This window comes from Molothrus ater (assembly GCF_012460135.2).
Source record: "Molothrus ater isolate BHLD 08-10-18 breed brown headed cowbird chromosome W unlocalized genomic scaffold, BPBGC_Mater_1.1 matW_random_MA34, whole genome shotgun sequence".
Classification (NCBI taxonomy): Eukaryota; Metazoa; Chordata; class Aves; order Passeriformes; family Icteridae; genus Molothrus; species Molothrus ater.
The window spans coordinates 447,363-466,620 of record NW_026530820.1 but is presented as its reverse complement, the minus strand read 5'-3'; the positions used below and the strand labels follow the sequence as shown (position 1 = coordinate 466,620).

At 44.4% G+C, this 19,258-nt stretch overlaps 1 protein-coding gene across 1 annotated transcript in view; it reads right to left on the bottom strand.

Moving 5' to 3' along the window:
• The window catches only part of LOC118701546 (Golgi phosphoprotein 3-like), a 127,918-nt gene that overhangs the window by 30,767 nt on the left and 77,893 nt on the right, over positions 1-19,258 (bottom strand). The window contains exon 3 of the mRNA XM_036406220.2: positions 5,930-6,044. Coding sequence (XP_036262113.1) covers positions 5,930-6,044 — 115 coding nt within the window. The remainder of the gene's footprint in view (positions 1-5,929; positions 6,045-19,258) is intronic.

Sequence of the window (19,258 nt, the reverse complement as noted above, 5' to 3'; positions counted from 1 at the left end):
CTGGACAAGCCCAGGCACGACCCATCCAGTTATATTGGTATTTAATTCCAATACTCCATCATTTACCAGCAGTCCTGGCTCACTGCTGAGGTTCCAGATGACTGAAAGCTGGCCAATGTGATGCCCATTCACAAAAAGGGTGGGAAGGAGGATCCTGGCAATTATAGGCCGGTTAGCCTGATCTCTGTACCAGGTAAGGTTATGGAACAGTTTATATTGAGTGCCATCACACAGAACTTACAGGATGACCAGGGCATTAGACCCAGCCAGCATGGGTTTAGGAGGGGTAGGTCTTGTTTGACCAACCTGGGCTCCTTTTATGATCAAGTGATCCACCTGGTAGATGCAGGAAAGGCTGTTGATGTTGTGTACCTGAACTTCAGCAAGGCCTTTGACACTGTCTCCCACAGCATACTCCTGGAAAAGCCAACAGCCCACTGTAGTAAACTCCATAGATTTAGGAAAAGCACCATGGAGGATATGAACAATAGGAATGCTGAAACAGCAAAAGAAAATTCCTGTTTTCCTGTCCTTCACCCCTTAACCTATCTCTGTAACCCTATAAGGCAATGTCATGTTAACCCCTTACCCATTGGTCAAGCTTGGATCCTTTCCAATCCTATAAAAGAAGCATACTGTACCCCATTAGAGGAGAAAAGAAGAAGAGCAGAGACCCTTCATGGACCTCCCCAAAGAAAGCCATCTTCGTGGAACAGCCTGCGCCTTCTCCTTCTCCTCTCTCTCCGTCTGCTGCAGCCTCCAGCCCAGGGCACCACTACCTAGCAAGCAGAGCTGAAATCCTGAGAGCTTGCAATCACTATAGAGCTGATAATCACCATGCTTGCTAGATGGTAGCCCTGCGGCCTTGGCATGAGCGAGCTAGCCTCGGGCACCCGGTTCCTGCCCAGGGACTGAGCTCCTGAGCCCTAGTGCTCTGCTTTATAATAACGCCTATGAGGCTTTATTAGCCAACGGCTTGGACAGGAGCACTCTTTGCTGGGTTAAGAACTGGCTGGATGGCCGGGCCCAGAGAGTGGTGGTGAATGGTGCTGCATCCAGCTGGCAGCCAGGCACCAGTGGTGTCCCTCAGGGGTCTGTGCTGGGGCCAGTTCTGTTCAATATCTTTATTGATGACATGGATGAGGGGATTGAGTCTTTCATTAGTAAATTTACAGACGACACTAAGCTGGGAATGTGTGTCGATCTGTTGGAAGGTAGGATGGCTCTGCAGAGAAATCTGGAATGGTTTGATAGATGGGCAGAGTCTAACAGGATGAAGTTTAATAAATCCAAGTGCCGAGTCCTGTTTTTTGGCCACAATAACCCCCTACAACATTATAGGCTCGGGGCAGTGTGGTTGGACAGTGCCCAGGCAGAAAGGGACCTGGGAGTACTGGCTGACAGCTGGCTGAACATGAGCCAGCAGTGTGATCTGGCAGCCAAGAAGGCCAACGGCATCCTGGCCTATATCTGGAATAGTGTGGCCAGCAGGACCAGGGAGGTCATCCTTCCCCTGTGCTCGGCACTGGTGAGGCCGCACCTTGAGTACTGTGTCCAGTTCTGGGCCCTTCGGTTTGGGAAGGACGTTGGGACACTTGAGCACATCCAGAGGAGGGCAACGAGCCTGGTGAGGGGATTGGAACACAAGTCCTATGAGGAACGGCTGAGGGAGCTGGGGTTGTTTAGCTTGGAGAAAAGGAGACTCAGAGGCAACCTTATTACTCTCTACAACTTCCTGAAGGGTAGTTGTAGTCAGGTGGGGGTTGGTCTCTTTCTCCAGGCAGCAACTGACAGAACGAGAGGTCACAGTCTCAAGCTGTGTCAAGAGAAATATAGGTTAGATATTAGGAAAAAGTTTTTCACACAAAGGGTGATAAAATACTGGAACGGTCTGCCCAGGGAGGTGGTGGAGTCACCATCCCTGGATGTGTTTAATAAAAGACTGGATGTGGCACTCAGTGCCATTGTTTAGTTGAGGTGTTAGGGCATGGGTTAGACTCAATGATCTTTAAGGTCTCTTCCAACCTGGTCATTCTGTGAATTCTGTGGAGATATTACCACAAAAAGAAATCAATCTGTCAGGGTTTAGCCCAAAGTATGACCAGAAAGATCACCAGTTAATTGTGTCCATTAAGGCTGAAATTAAAGAAAGTCAATGGGCTGTTACACCAGTGGGACAGGTTGTAGTCCCACCCCTACTTCTTTGGTAGATAGCTCACAGGAACCTGAAGGTACCCATTGGTAAACAGAAAATCTTCTGAAGCATCTGAAAAAGGTAGTAATGGGAAGGGGAATGACTGAAATTGTGCAGTCTATAGTGACCAAATATGAAATCTGCCATCAAAATAATCCTGATACGAGTAAAAGTGTAGTGCTAGGGGTGACAAAGGCCGAAGACCTTCTCGATGAATATTGGCAGGAGAATTTTGCTGAGTTACTACATAATGAAGAATTCAGGTATGTACTGATGTTAGTTGACACCTTCAGTGGATGGCCTGAAGCTCACCCTGTCGTACTAACACAGCAAAAGAAGTGGTAGAAGTCTTGCTCAATCATATAATTCCAAGGTTTGGGGTTCCTTTGGACTTGTCATCAGATAGAGGGCCACACTTTGTTGCAACAGTAATGGGGGAGGTTAGTCAAATTCTGGGAATTGCTTGGCATCTGCCTACACCCTACAGACCCCAGGTGAGTGGTGAAGTTGAACATATGAATGGAACCCTCAAAACACAGATTAGCAAAATTTCTCAAGAGACATCTGGGACATGGGTTCAGGCTTTGCTTATAGTCTTACTGAGATTTCACATACAATCAAGGCAGAGGGGCAACTTAAGTCCTTATGAGATATTATATGGCAGGCCATATAGAATTCTGCATATCCCCAGAGAAATCCATATGAGAGGGAAAATGGACTAACAAAAGTATTTAATGGCTTTAAGCTCCACTTTGCAGAATCTCCAGAGATTTGATGTGTTATCCAGACCTGTAGGACTGGACACACCTGCTCGTCTGTTCCAGGCTGGAGACTGGATCTATGTTAAATGGTGGGACAGTGACCCCCTGCAAGTTAAGTGGAGAGGATCGTTCCAAGTCCTGCTGACTACCCTTACTTCAGACAAAGTTGCTGGCAAGGGACCCTGGATTCACTACTCTAGAGTTAAAAAGGTTTCTGCTCCTGAAATAACTGGAAAAACAGAGACAGATACAGATGATGATATGGTTTAAACTGTTCTTTTGTGTCTGTTATCTACACCGTTGGTAACCATGACTCAGGTTTGGTCCCAAAATTTGCAAAGCAGAATGGCTCTCAATTTCCTACTAGCCTCACAAGGGGGCATGTGTACAGTCATTAATACTAGTGTTGTGCTTATGTAGATCAGAGAAGAAGGATTAACAAATATTTGGCTAAAATCTGGAGACAAACTCAAATTCTACATCAGGTAACTCTCACAGATCTTTCATACACTTACTTCATGGTTACCAAATTTGGCTTGGATAAAACAACTATTCATACTGGCTATATTTGTAGTTGGTGTCTGCATAATAGCTGGCTGTATGATTCGATGCTGTGATTTCTGGTCATCTTTATGGTCTAACATCAAATCTAAGTGGTAGAGACTAAACAATGTGGAATTTTTGTCAAGGATCTAAAGGGGGGAATGATGCTAAAAGATTTTTAGCTCTTATGTATTCTTCATGTATTTGTAGCTTTGTAGACTGTTAATGCATGGTTGTAACTTCTAGTACTTTTCCAGCTCTCTTTCCCACTGCAAACAAACCCTTATTGATACATTCTTGAAATTCTGTTTAGTCTTATTTGTTATTTTAGCAAGGACATTTTTTTTGCACCATGTATCATAGACATAATAAAGGTAGAGTTAGAGGATCAGGAGGGAGGGATCCAATGGGGCAGAACCTGGGGGGGGAGATTACCTAACCAACTGCTCTTCTAATTGCACAATATTTGCTAGATATACTAATTGCCCATTCTTATAAAATTGTACAATTCTAATTCCAGGCATGGTTTTTTGCTGTATTGTGTACCTGAAGGCTTTCAAGTAAAGGTTTGCTTTTATATTATCATTTTAATGTTGTTTGGGAAGGTTTTGTTCTATTTCCAGGCAACACTGCAAGGCACCATTTCAGGCCCAGTTGTCTTCAACATCTTCATAAACAACTTAAATGTAGGACTTGAAGCTATATTGAGTAAGTTTGCTGATGACACTAAATTGGCAGGAGCTGTTGACTGCTTCAAAAGCAGAGAGGCCCTGCAGAGAGACCTTGATAAATTAGAAGGCTGGGCAATCATCAGCTGTATGAAGTTTAACAAGGTCAAGTGTCAGATTCTGCACCTGGAATGGGGCAACTCTGGATATATGGACAGACTGGGGAACAAGAGGCTGGAGAGCAGCTCTGAGGAAAGGTACCTGTGGGTCCTGGTTGATGGCAAGTTGAATATGAGAACAGTGTGCCCTGGAGCCACAAGGATCAACCATATCTTGGGGTGCATCAGCCAAAGCATTGCCAGCTGCTTGAGGGAGGTGATTTTCCTGCTTTACTCTGCACTGGTGCGGCCTCACCTCAAGGCCTGTGTGCAGTTTTGAGCACAAACATCACACTATAAGAAGGACTAGTGATAGGCCCTGAGGAAACAGCTGGAGCAGTGTCAGAGGAGGTTTAGATTGGACGTTAGGAAAAGGCTCTTTACCCCGAGGGTAGTTGGGCACTGGAACAGGCTTCCCAAGGAAGTGGTCATAGCCCCAAGCCTGAGAGAGTTCAAGAAGTGTTTGCACAATATTCTCAGGCATGTGGTGTGACTCTTGGGGCAGTCCTGTGCATGGTTAGGAGTTGGACTCAATGATCCTTGTAGGTCACTTCCAACTCAGGCTATTCTATGATTCTATGATACTCCTGAATCAAGGGTTTAAAAAAACTGAAAGAGTTAAGAGTTTACCTAGATTTAGTTAAGGGGATAGAAACAATTTATAATGATTAAGAGTATAACAAGAAGAGTAAAAGTAATGGGGAATAGTTAATTATTAGCAGATGGAGTGGTTAAGGCTAGGGTAATATATCACTGGATTGTTCTTACTGTGTTTGAAGAAGCAGGATGAGAATGCAGACTTAATTGTGAAAAAGAAGAGGACTGTGACTGCACCTGTGCCCCAAAACCAGCTAGGACCAGGTTGGGGGGTTTGGACTATCGCCCAGGGGTCAGAAAGCCTGCCAACACACAAAGGTGAAAATGGTCACCTTGAGGAAGATGTTTATTACCTCAAAGGGACCACCAACCCATTTTAAGCCCACCAACTTAAATTAATCAACAGACTGTGCAGATGTGAAGGAACTTTGGACTCATTATAATGCATTTTAATATGAAGCAGGGGTAGGCAGGGTTAGGTAATATGTATAGGCATTCCAGGAAATTATATGAATATATAAGACTTTTTTTGATAAATAAGGGAGCCGGAGCCTTGTGATTTTGCACACGTCTTTGGGAGGCTACTCCCCGTGTGCCCAGTGCTGTCAATAAACATACCACTTTCTAATTTTAACTAGTTGGAGAGTTCTATTCTGCGCTTCACTCCAAACTTCCACTCTCCCTCATTTCCAATTATAGAGAAAGGCCATTATATCTTCAGGGTGCAGTGCTGATTTACTTCAGAGTCAGCAGAAGACACCTCTTCCACAGAGTAGAGGTGTCCTCTGATACTTCCATCTAGATAATTTCTGTACCAAGTTAAGTCAAAAGCAAGTAATTTATATTTGATTAAAGGCTAAAATTAGCAAAAGACTACTCTAGAGGACAGGGTGATGAACTTTTTTACATGCTATCTCCACAAAAATCTAACAGTATAATTTCTAGCGATACCAGATAATTAGCTTTATTTGGGAGGGAAAAAGCAAATACATGATGTTCAAGGCTTACCACTAAGCAGTTCAATCCAATTTTGTACTGTTTCAGGAGGTTGGGTCTCTTTAATGTGTTTCAGAGCTTCATCAAGCAGAACATCCCCTGTAGGAGCATCTGACTTGCAAATTACCTAGGATAGAATAAAATGCAGTTGGTATTTTTACTTAATTCCTATACCATACCATAAACAACTAACAATAAAAACTTGAAAAATCTACCTGTTATCAGAACCAAGGAAAATTTTAAGGAGTGAGGAATGTTCTCAAAGAATATACAAATTTAAAAGATACCTAGTTGTTAGAAAAACTATTTAGGATTTTAATTACAAAGCTCTGTTATGTCTTAAGTTATCTATAACCTCTATTAACCTTAATTGACCAGAGCTGTAGTATTAATAACATGTTTAATACCTAATCTTTTAAGGAAGATAATCAACTAACATGGCCAGGTCCTTCATTTTCTCCCCAAAACAAAGTATACTACTGTGCTAAATTGCTCTCTGATAACTGTCCATTTTACTGCTTCAAGTCAATTTATTCAGAATAGTGCAGATAGACAATTATGAGTCAAGGGGTCAGCTAGAAATGTAATTAGGATAATTGAAAACTGAAGATGAGTCGAGGGGCCAGCTGGGAATATAATTGGGATAGTAGAAGATTACATATTTTAGTTAAGATTTTAAAATTAGTTAACAAGTTAAGTTAGTAATATAGCTAACAAGAATCAGGTAGCTTAGTTAAAGAATAACAAATATATTAAGAAAGAGAAACTAGGAGTGACAGGGATAGATGCAACAATTGTGAGGGAGCAGAAACTATAGAAATACCTTACCTCAAGAATAATCAAACAGTTAGGAGAGGCTTGGACTGTGACCAGCAGGTCAAAAAGTCCTGCCAACTAGCTATAGGTAAAGAGCTCACCATGAGGAAGATGGCTTTCTTCCTCCCATATGACCACTCCTTTATTTCAAAATCCCACTGACCCAATTAAGGGAGTACAATTGTGCAGCCGTATTAGGTATTCAGGGTATTCAGCTAATTATAATATGAAGCAGGCAGGTAATGATTATGTATTATGCGTCCTTAGAAACCGTGTGAATATGTAAAACGTTTTCTGTATAAATAGAGAGCAAGAGTCTGCAACTCCTTGTGCATGTCTTTGGAAACAATTCCACATGCATCCAGCGCAGTAATAAATACCCTTCTTTTCAACTTTAATTAGTTGAAGAGTCATCTGTCTGTGCTTCGATTAGGTCATGTGAAATTGATAAATCAATTAGAAAGTGAAAAGGCAGGAAAAATGCTTTTCTTCTTCTGTATGTTGATGGATAAGATAGGTTCAAGACAACATCTATCAGTTTTACAGCTCTGAAGAACATTTTAACCAGCAACACTAAGTTCCATTCACTAACAGTTCAAATACACATATTAGGCAAAATACGTATGTACCAATATGTTGCATTGCAAGCTGATCTGTAGTTAACATTAATTTGGTTATAAATAAGAGGTCTAGCTCAGCTCGGTGGACTAGCCTCTGGGCTGACTGACAAAGTCTTTGGCCAGTGGCAGCTCTCCTGACATGCAGGCATTTGATTGGTTCAGAGTCTGAGGGCACACAGAGACAGGCCAATGTCTGTGTAGCACCGGGAGTTTTGAATTGTCTATAAAAGGGTGTTGGATTCAATAAACAAGGCTGTTTGTCTGAGGAAACATGAGTGGTCTGTCTTAAGTCTCAGACACAGGAACACCAACGTGTCACCAATAAACCCCTTAATATGCAGTCATAAATGAAATGTCACTTAAGTTTGTTATTAAATAACTTTGAAAATTATTTTTTTCCCCAAGAGAGCACAGGAGAGAGAGAAAAAAATAATTTACAGTACCATAATAAATTTTAAGAATGTGAGTAACTGCTTGTTTACCAGTATAAGTAGTTGCATGATGCTAGCCACTGGAGTATAAACACTAACTGCAACAGTTGTATAAACCATGTACACATACCCTTTTTTCTCTGGTTAGAAAAACAAGAATGCCAAACTAAAACATACAGATTTAACTAGTAATCCAAGTCACAGATTCACAGAATGGGTAAGGTTGGAAAGGACCTCAGTGGTTTCATCTCATCCAACCTCCCTGCTCAAGCAGGGTCATCCCAGAGCATATGGCACAGGAGTGTGTCCAGATGGTTCTTGAATATCTCCAGTGACTGAGACTCCACACCTTCTCTGGTTTCTCTTCCAGTCCTCAATCACCCACACAGGAAAGAAGTTCTTCCTCATATTCAGGTGAATCAGTTTTTGCCCGTTGACTCTTGTCCTATTGGTTGCCACCACTGAGAAGTAATAGCTCCTAAATCTATGGGGTTTACTACAGAGAAGTGCCTGGCTGCATCCTCTGACACCCTCCCTTCAGATAATGATAGACATTGATAAGATTACCTCTCAGTTATCTCAATGCTGAACAGGCCAAATTATCTCAGTCCATCCTCTTAAGAGAGATGCTTCAGTCCCCTCATCATCTTTCTCACCCTCTACTGGACCTGCTCCAGGAACTCCATCTCTCTGTTGCACTGAGGAGCCCAGAACTGGACTCAGCACTCCAGATGTGCCTCACCAGGGCTGAGGGGCAGGATCACCTCCTTCAACCTGCTGACAATGCTCTTCCTAATGCACCCCAGGATATCATTGGCCTTCTTGGCCACAAGGGCACATTCCTGGCTCATGGACAGCTTGTTGTCCACCAGGACCCCCAGGTCCTTCTCTGCAGCTCTGCTTTCCAGCAGGTCACCCTCAGCCTGTACTGTGTGGTAATCACATATCCTCTGAACAGAGAGAGACATAATTCTCTCCCAGGATTTTCCTGGGAAGCTGTGAGAAGCTGTAAGGAAGCTCAGAGCAAACAATTCTTATCTCCATTTGCTGCACCTGTCATTGTGCACATGTGGAATGTGTTATGGAGATTGTTTACCAAAGGGTGGTTTCTTAATTGGACTCTGGTGATGGTGTTTTGATTGATTGACCAATTAGGTCAAAGCTGTATGGGACTGTCTGGCAAGGGCAATGGGTTTTTCCTAATAGTATAATATAATATAGTGTAGTACAATAAAGCAATGGATCAGCCTTCTGCAATCATGGAGTCAATGCTCATTATTCCCCATTTAGGGGCCTGCTGCCACTATAGTACTAGTGCATGAAGTTATTCTTCTCCAGGTGCACAACCCTGCACTTGCCTTTGTTGAATTTCACATGGTTCCTCTCCAACCTGTCAAGGTCCTTCTGAAGGTCAGCACAGCGCTCTGGAGTATCGGCCACTCCTCCCAGCTTTGTGTCATCAGCAAACTTGCTGAGGAGGCATCTGACCCTTTGTCCAAGTCATTGGCGGATAAGTTAAACAATATAGAACCAGTATAGAACCTTGGGGGATACCACCATTGACAGCCTTCCAACTACACCCTGTGCCACTGATCATGGCGCTCTGGGATCTGTTGTTCAGACTTCTCAAGACACCTTACTGTCCACTCATCCAGTCCACACTTCCTGAGTCTGCCTATGAGTATGTTATGAGAGACAGTGTTGAAAGCTTTGCTGAAGTCCAGGTAGACAATATCCACTGCTCTCCTATCATCCATCCAAGAAATTGTTTCATCATAGAAAGCAATCAGGCTGTTGAAGTATGATTTACTGTTAGTGAATCCATGCTGACTACTCCTGATCACCTTCTTGTTGTCCATGTGGATATGTGAATAGAGATGGCCTCTGAATGAGATGCTCCATCAGCTTTCTGGACATTGAGGTGAGGCTGATTGGCTGGTAGTTCCCCGGGTCCTCCTTCTTGACCTTTTTGAAGACTGGAGTGACATTTGCTTTCTTCCAGTCTTCAGGCACCTTTCCTGATCTCCACAGCCTTTCAAAGATGATTGAGAGTGGCCTAGCAATGATGTCTGACAGCTCTCTTAGTACTTATGGGCACATCCCATCAGGGCCCATGGACTTGTGAATTTCAAGTTTGCCTAGGTGTTCTCTAACCCAATCCTCCTTGACTAAGGGAAAGTTGTCTTTCCAGAATTCCTTAACTCTGGTCTTCTGGGTCAGAGATCCCCGAGGGTTGATCTTGTCAGTGAAGACCAATGTAAAGAAGACATTCAGTAACTCTGTCTTCTCTGCATTCTCTGTCACTAGGGTCCCCCTCCATTTAGGAATGGCCCCACATTATCCTTTGTTTTCCTTTTGTTATTAAAAAAGCCCTTCTTTTTGTCCATGACATCCATGGTAAGATTTAATTCCAGATGGTCCTTGGCCTTCCTTGTCTCATTTGTACCTTCTCTGACAACCTTTACATATTAATTCCAAATGGTCTGACCCTGTTTCCACCTCCTGTGTACTTCCTGCTTATGCTTGAGTTCTTTATTCATCCATGAAGGTCTCTTGCCCCCTTTGCCCAATTCCTTGCTCATTGGGATGCACTGGTCTTGAGCCTGGAGGAAGTGATTCTTGAATATCAACCAATTCTCTTGGACCTCTCTTCCCTGCAGGGCCTGTTCCTATGGGATTCTTCCAAGAAGATTCCTGAAGAGGCTAAAGTTAGCTCTCCTGAAGTCCTTGGTTGTAATGTTACTGCTTTGCTTCCTCTTCTCCTGATACTCAACTCCACAATCTCATGGTCACTAGAGCCAAGGCTTCCCCCAATCTTCACATCTCCAAAAAGGCCTTCCCTGTTTGTTAGTTTAAGGTCAAGCAGCATGCCTTTCCTTGTGGGATTCTCTACTACCTGTGACAGGAAGTTGTCATCAATGCTTTCCAGGAACCTCCTGGACTCTTTGTGCTCCACTGTGTTGCTTCTCCAGCAGATGTCAGGGTAGTTCAAGTCCCCCACAAGAACCAGGACCTGTGACTGTGAGGTTGCTTCAACCTGCCTGTAGAAGGCCTCATCCACTTCTTCCTCCTGCTCAGGCAGCCTGTAGCACACGCCCACAACAGTGTCACCCTTGCTAGTCTGCCCTTTTATCCTAAGCTATAAGCTCTCCCCCCACTCGTTATCCACCCCAAGACAGAGCTCAAAACATTCCAAGTGTTGCCTCACATAGAGGGCAACTCCACCACCACACCTTCCTGATCTGTCTCTCCTAAACAGCGTGTAGCCCTTCATGACAACATTCCAGTCATTGTCACCATGATATTTTCTGAAAAATCCTCTTTGCCCAGGATTTTCTCCTGGGAAGCTGAGAAGCCTCAGGGAGGAATGAAAATAATAATTATCTGATTGCTGCTCCTGTGTTTGCTGCTTTGGAATATGGCTTGGACATTGTTTACCAAGAGGTGAATGTTTGATTGGTTCCATGTGAATTGTTTTTTCTTAATAGCCAATCACGGCCAACTGTGTTGGTGTCGAGGTTTAGGGCTAATTTGGAGGAGAATTTCTAAATTAGGGCTCCTCCAGTAAGCAAACCCACACAGCCCCTCCCCCCAACCGGTTCGGGAAGGATTCCTCGGAGAGGAGTGGAAAGAACCTGTTTATTTAACAGGCACAGCACCCCCCAGCACACAAAATGAACAATACCAGATGACACCGCTCTGAAACAGATGACAAATTCAGAAAGTCTCTCTGGGGGTAGTCACTGTGTTCTCAGTCCCTCCGGCGCCGGGGCTGCTGCTGCAGGCCAGAAGGTGCAGGATCTTGGTGTTTCTCAGGTCCCAGTCCGGAGCAGGTTCGAAATGATCAGAAAAAGGAAAGGAGAAACCGTCCAGGAAGAAATTGGACAGTCTAGCTAAACTAGCTAAAAAGCCAAAACCAAAAAAAAAAAAACTGCAGTCTCTGTGTCCCGCCAGGCTGATAAGAAAACCAAAACAAAACTTTCCCTCTTCAGAGCCGGTCTTAAAGGTACAGAACATAATATCCAACATTAACAGAACACATGAATGGGGATACAAGCATCCTAACGTCACCCTAGGACAGTTGGACTCTGAGTCAGTCACGGGTTTTTATTATTCATTCTTGTTAAGCCTTATGATGTATCCTTTCTCTATTTCTTTAGTATAGTTTTAGTATAGCATTCTTTTAATATAATATAATATCATAAAATAATAAATCGGCCTTCTGAGAACAAGGAGTCAGATTCTAATCTCTCACCTCCTCCTGGGGACCCTCACAAACACCACAAGTCGTGAGCTATCCCATCATGTCTCTGTAATCGCAATGAGATCAAAGCCCTGTGACTGCACATAGATCTCTAGTTCCTCCTGCTTTTTCCCCATCCTGTGTGCATTGGTATACAGGTACTTTATAGAGGTATTTGAGTGTGTTAATATCCTAGTGGGGGTGCAAAGGGATGTCCCATACTCCTATCTTTTGGTTACGTCTTTGGTTGCTTGTACTTGAATGGGGTATTCCCTCTTAAACTTCCTTTTGCTACTTGAGTGATTGCTAAAGTTCTCCCCTTCGCACACCTTATCTCTGTTGAGCCTGGCCCTGTCCCCATCCCATTAAAATCTAGTTTAAACTTTCATAAGGAGCCCTTCTAACTCCTGAGCTAAGATCCTTTTTCCCCTTTGAGATAGGTGGACCCTGTTTGTTGCTAGCAGGCTTGGTCCTGTATAAACTGACCCATGACCAAAATCCCCAAAATTCTGCTGGTAACACCAGTCCTGAAGCCAGGTATTCATTTGCAAGGTCTTCCTGTTTCTTGCCCCATCATTCCCTGCAACTGGCAGGACAGAAGAGAACACAATTTGTGCTCCAGATCCCTTGACCAGTCGTCAAAAGGTCCTGAGGTCCCTCTTGATTCTCTACAGCCTTCTTGTTGAGACTTCGTAGGTACTCAACTGGAAAACCAGTAGCAGGTAATAGTCAGGGGGCCTTACCAGGCTGAGAAGTTTCTTGGTGACATCCTATATTGGTTTGGCACGGCCTGGTTTTGTACAGTAGGGGGGCCACAATGATGGCTACTGTGGGAAGCTGCTAGAAGCTTCCCACCATGACTGGTAGAGCCAATCCCTGATGTCTCCAAAGATGGACATGCTGCTGGCCAAAACTGGGCCAATGAGAGAGGTTGGTAACACCTCTGTGATGACATATTTAAGAAGAAAACCAAACAAAGTGGGCACAGTTTTTTCTAGCCAGAGAAGAGGAGGAGGTGAGAACATGAGGGAAAACAACATGTCAACACCAAGATCAGTGGAGAAGGAGGGGGAGGAGGTGCTCCAGGTGCTGGAGCTGAGATCCCTCTGCAAGCTGTGGTGATGACCATGGTGAAGCAGGCTGTCCCCCTGCAGCCCATGGAAGTCCACGGGGAATGCAGAGATCCACTCACAACTCATGGGGGAGGTGCCCATGCTGGAGCCAGTGGATGCCTGGAGGATGCTGTGACCTACTGGGAGACCTGGTGGAGAGAGGGGGTCGGTGCTTCCAGGCTGGAGTAGCCTTTCTTTGGAGGACTGCACCCCGTGGAAAGAGAGACCCATGTCGTGGCAGTTTTGGGAGAACTGTCTGCCCATGGGGGGAGTTAACGTTGCAGCAGCTGCAGTATGGCTACTGCTTGTGAGAGTGGACCCATGCCAGAGAAGTTCATAGAGAACTTTCTCCCATGGGAGGGACACCACGGCATCACAGGGGAAGGACTCCTCTCCCAGAGCAGTAGAAGAAAATCTTGGTGATGCACTGACCAAACCCCCACGTCCTGTCTCCCTGTGGTGTCGATGGGAAGGAGGGAGGGGCTGGGGGGGAAAAGGTGTTTTAAGGGCTTATTTTACTTCTCATTATCCTCCTCTGTTTCTGTTAGTAATAAAATTCACTTTGCAATGTAAGTTGAGCCTGCTTTGCCCTTGAAATATTTATCCTGGTCCTTATCTCACTCATGAAGTGTTCATTTTTTTTCCCCTCCTCTGCCCAGCTGTGGCAGGGGAAGATGAGCGAGTGACTCTCATGGGTGCCTGGCATTGGCCCAGCGCCAAACCACAACACATTCCTTACCCAGGCCCCAGGGAGGCAGCATACTTCCCTATGGGTTGGGTCTGGTTGGCATATCAGGCCCTCCCTTCCTACCCTGCCCTATGTAACCCTTCCAACCCCGATGAACCTTCATCCATTTCCTCATATTCCTGGTCCTCAGATTCCAGGGCGTCATACCTATTGTATAAGGGCACCTGGGAAGGTGAGGTAGATTGGGAGTGGATTTGCTTGCCACCCCGAGCAGAAACCTGTTTCCACTTCCCTTCCTCTCTAAGGTGTCCTCCTTCCGTTTGGTCATGAGAATGTAGGGGATGCATTGCTTCTTGTGAAATGGATGGTAGATCCATTTGTCTGAGGCATGGTAGAGTGCAGCTCCACCAGTCAATCTCCCCAGAGTCCCTAATACTTATTAGCTTTTCTACTTCATCTCTCAGTTCCACCACTAGGCTGAGCAGATCATCATCATGACATAATCTAGTCTAGCCCAAGTCAATATGTTTGAATAAAAGTAAAACAAAACCAAAATTCTATCTTTCTTTAGGAAAAGAAGAATTACTACTGTTTCACAGCTATTTATGAAAATAATTATTTAATCTGACAATTTAAATAGTTTTACAAGGTAGCACTTTATAAGCATCAGGTAAAAAGATGACAGGCAATTGACGGAAAAATGACCACATCAAAACTGTTCCACATATACAAGGGAAGCAGCAAGTGAAAGATCTTAGTTTTGGTAAAGCTTCACAGTAGTCAGAGAGGTGCCCTGGAAAAGCTTTAAGTGTCCTATTGAAATGCATCTCAAGTTCAGTTCTGTTCTGTAGTTCTAATAATCCTTACTACAAACAATAGAGGAGCACAATACATTTTCAGGTTGACACTGAAATGAGCTGCAATGTCAAGACAGCTTAAATACTGACAAGATGATTCTAAACTGGAAATGTCATGGTTTGACAGTGGCCAAAGTCAGGCACCTACCAAAGCTGCTCACTCACTCTCCCCTGCCACAGCTGGGCAGAGGAGAGAAAAGTTTAATGAAGGCTTCATGAGTTAAGGACTGGAAGAAAACACTCCAAGGTCAAAACTGGCTCGGCTTAGAGGTACAAAGTGAATTTATTACTAACAAAGTCAGAAGAGGATAATGAGATAATAAGTCCTCAAAAAAACCTTTTCTTCCCCCAGCCCCTCCCTCCTTCCCACTGACAACACAGGGAGAGGGGTGTGGGGGTTTTGGTTAGTTCATCACCTGAGATCTTCCACTGCTCAGGGAGAGGAGTCCTTCCCCTGCTACTCTGTGGGGTCCCTCCCATGGGAGAAAGTTCTCCGTGAACTTCTCCAGGGTGGTTCCAATCTCACAAGCAGCAGTCCTCCCAAAACTGCAGCAACGTGACTACCTCCCGCAGGCAGTCATCCCAAAACTGCTGTGGCATGCGTCACCCTTCCACGGGATGCAGTCCTCCAAGGACAGGCTACTCCAGCCTGGAAGCACCGGCCCCCTCTCTCCACCAGGTCTCCCACTAGATCACAGAATCCTCCAGGCATCCACTGGCTCCAGCATGGGCACCTCCCCCATGAGCTGTGAGTGGATCTCTGCATTCCTCATGGACTTCCATGGGCTGCAGGGGGACAGCCTGCTTCACCATGGTCATCATCACGGCCTGCAGAGGGATCTCAGCTCCAGCACCTGGAGCACCTCCTCCCCCTCCTTCTCCACTGATCTTGGTGTTGACATGTTGTTTTCCCTCATGTTCTCACCTCCTCCTCTTCTCTGGCTAGAAAAAACTGTGCCCACTTTGTTTGGTTTTCTTCTTAAATATGTCATCACAGAGGTGTTACCAACCTCTCTCATTGGCCCAGTTTTGGCCAGCAGCATGTCCATCTTTGGAGACATCAGGGATTGGCTCTACCAGTCATGGTGGGAAGCTTCTAGCAGCTTCTCACAGAAGCCACCTCCATGCCCCTCCCCACTACCAAAAACCAGGCTGTGCAAAGCCAACAGAGATATGTGCAAAGTCAATTAAATTAAATTTAAAAGAAATTCAAATAGTACAGTCAGTATGAGAAAACAAATGACAAATATAAAAGATGTAATAAATTATTATATATTTCAGAATGACAGAAAAAAAATCTAGTAATTCTAGCAGTTGACTACGACCCATATGAATCAACAAAAGCCAAGTCTTTCAACAAATTACGATTTTCATTCAAAGCTGTATTAACAGCAAATTACCGGAGAGATCTTTGTGGATACCTAACACATGATAGATGGAATACTATGTTCAATTTAGATGGTGTCTACAAAGCACAAAAACTAAGATTTAAATAAAAATCAGCAAGAATTAACCAGTCCTGAATGCCAGGCTAAAAATAACGATGTTTAGATCTAAAAAGAAGCATGTAAGATTGTCACGGTTTCATCCTAGTTGGCAACCAAGCCCCTTGCAGCTACTCACGCACTCCCCCACCAGCAGGATCGGGGAGTGAATTGGAAGGGTGAATGTGGAGACCCTGGGGGGCATCCCCTGAGTTGGGGAGACACAAGAAGCTTCCCTCAAAAAGATGTTAAGACCCCATTGGCTCCTTCCCCCGTTCCTATGTCTGTTCCTATGTCCCTGAGCCACTCCCTCCCTATTCCCTGATTGGCCCTTATCTTCGTACTGCCCCGAGACCAGGGTCACCTCAGACCCCTCAGGAGAGAGAAACCTGGACCCTTGACATGTGTGTGCCTGGGCACTCTGAACATCTCACCGCGTGGATGAATTAAACATCTATAGATACCATGCAAAGGCCCTTTTTGCTTCTTTACCCTGGATTTTACTAGCAGCAATTCTGGCCACAACAGGTGAAAAACAGAAAATTAATGGGTTGAGATAAAGACAGTTTATTAGGTAAAGCAAAAGCCATGCACACAAGCAAAGCAAAACAAGGAATCCATTCACTGCTTTCCATGGGCAGGCAGGTGTTCAGCCATCTCCAGGAGATTAGGGCCCCATCATGCATAATGGTTACTCAGGAAGACAAATACTGTCATTCCAAATGTCCCCCCCTTACTCCTTCTTCTCTCTTTATATACTGAGCACAATGTCATATGGTCTGGAATATCCCTTTGGTCAGTTTGGGTCACCTGTCCCAACTGTCTCTCCTCCCAGCCTCCCATGCACCCTCAGCTTCCTTGCCAGCATGGCAGTACAAAAAGCATAAAAGGCCTTGACTCTGTGTAAGCCCTGCTCAGCAATAACTAAAGCATCTCTAGATCATCAACTCTGTGTTCAGTACAAATCCAAAACACAGCCCCATACCAGCTACAGGGAAGAAAATGAACTCTACCCCAACCAAAACCAGCACAAAGATATTTTTACAAAGAGGGTATCAAACAGTAGTTTAGGTTGTCTACTTTGGGAAAAATAAAAGATACCAGCTTATTCTGGATATACAGAAGATGCAAGATGCATTGTCAGAAACTTCAGTGGGCAAATGAAACATTCAGGGAGGTTGTTGAATTGCATTCAGTGGAGAATTTTAAGACTAAACATCTGCCAGGGAGGAACCAGAGAAACATGATTTTCTGTTACTGCATCAAGATTAAATGGTTCCTTGAGATACTGGTCTGATCTCCACTTTTTGAAGCTGGAGATCACTCCAGCCATAAATATCAGATATTTAGTTTCAAGAACATAGCAATGTTTTAATCCAGGCAGTCCCCTTTTAAAACTAAACACACAATGATGCATATTTGTCTTTCTGGTTTACAAGCTTGCACCAACCTTAATTAACTCCATATAATGATATTGCATATCTTCCAGGTTTATATCAAGTCTGAATTTTTTGGAGTTTCTCTAATTATACAAGAGCATACCTTGAGTTTTTAAGCTGCTAAACTGTGGTTATTAATAGCCACCCTTCAATAATTAGCCTAAAACCACCCAACATATTTATCTTAACTTCTTTTTAAAAATTATGTTCCATCAGTATTTTAATTTCTTTGATGTAATTCATATGAGTTGTTTCACAGTAACCTTGGTTACAATGGATCACTCCAGTTTACTGCAGTTGGTAACCTATTACTCACCATCTCACTTTAACAGGTAAGGTGTGAAGTCATCTTTTTGACCTGCTTTATAAAAAACAAGCAAACAAACACACAAACATAAACCTCACTAGAGATGTATCCCAAACGTAAAAGCATTTTTTAAAGTAAGATTTTTTTAAAAAAAGTTTAGAAAACAGTTTTTCTTGCTTATTTGGCATTAAAATATGGGGTTTTTACCACTGTAAAGAAGATTAATGTCCTGGGTTGACAAGGAAGTGAGTTTTTTGGAAAGTTGTAGTCAAACCAATCAGTGGTCAGATTTGAATATTGGCACCTGATGTGACACTGAAGACATGGAACACAGGGGGTTAAAAACAGAGAACTCCCAGGGGAACTCTCTCTTGGTTCCAGTCGGTTGAAGAGGTCGTATCTCCCCTGCCCAGCCACAGGCTGGGTGGGGGAGGGGAAGCCATGCAGCCTTGGTTGAGGTAGGCCAGAGCCTTGGACAGAGAAGGGGGGTGCCCTGCAGGATGGAGGGGTGGAGAAAAACTGAGATGTCCTGGGCAGCCCCCAGCGAGAGAGAGCCCCTCCCCCAGAGAGAGAGCCTGCCACCTTGAAATTTGATATCATGTGCTGGCAGCACGGCCAGCCAAGAAGGGGGGGGGGGGGGGGTGTGCAGCGAGAAGGCGCACGGCCGCCAGGGGAGTTCTGGGCGGGAAGATCCCAAGATTTAAAACACTAGTCCTCCTTGATTTGAATGAGAAGAGAGACAGACATGAAATAGAAGGAAATGGGCAAGTGTGGTAAAAGTCTGAGCAAGTGAAGGATGTCAGAAGAAGATGAGGAAGAATCCTAGGTGGGAGGAGATGATGGAGTGGCCTTTGGCTGGACTTTTCTTGCATAGCCATAGATTGAACCAATTTTTCCTGTAACACAGAGACTGCATTTAGGGGGATGCAACGGCTTGAGCCAAGAGAGTGACCTGCTACAGTGACTGCCAGTGCAGGAGTGGAGAAAACAGAGAAGGATGAGGAGGGTGTTGTGGTGCCCTCTGGCTTCGGGGAAGAAGAAGATCTCTGTTCTCGAGATCCTTGGCCCCAGGGGAAGTGAAAATGGGGGGGGGGGGGGGGGAGACTGTTGTTCCCAGATGAGAGATGGTTATTCTTTGGTACTTGGCAAAGCATCCTTAAACGGGAACCCTAGAAGCAGTTTTGGTCCATGAACGATGGTGAGAGCACTGTATCATGGAAGGAGGATGTCATGATGGCAGATTTTCTTTGGGCGGTGCCATGTGTGACATGGAAACATAAGAGGTTTCAACTGTGTTTCCTGGGGAAGACTATGGTACAAGAGAGACTCCTCTCTCCTTGATGA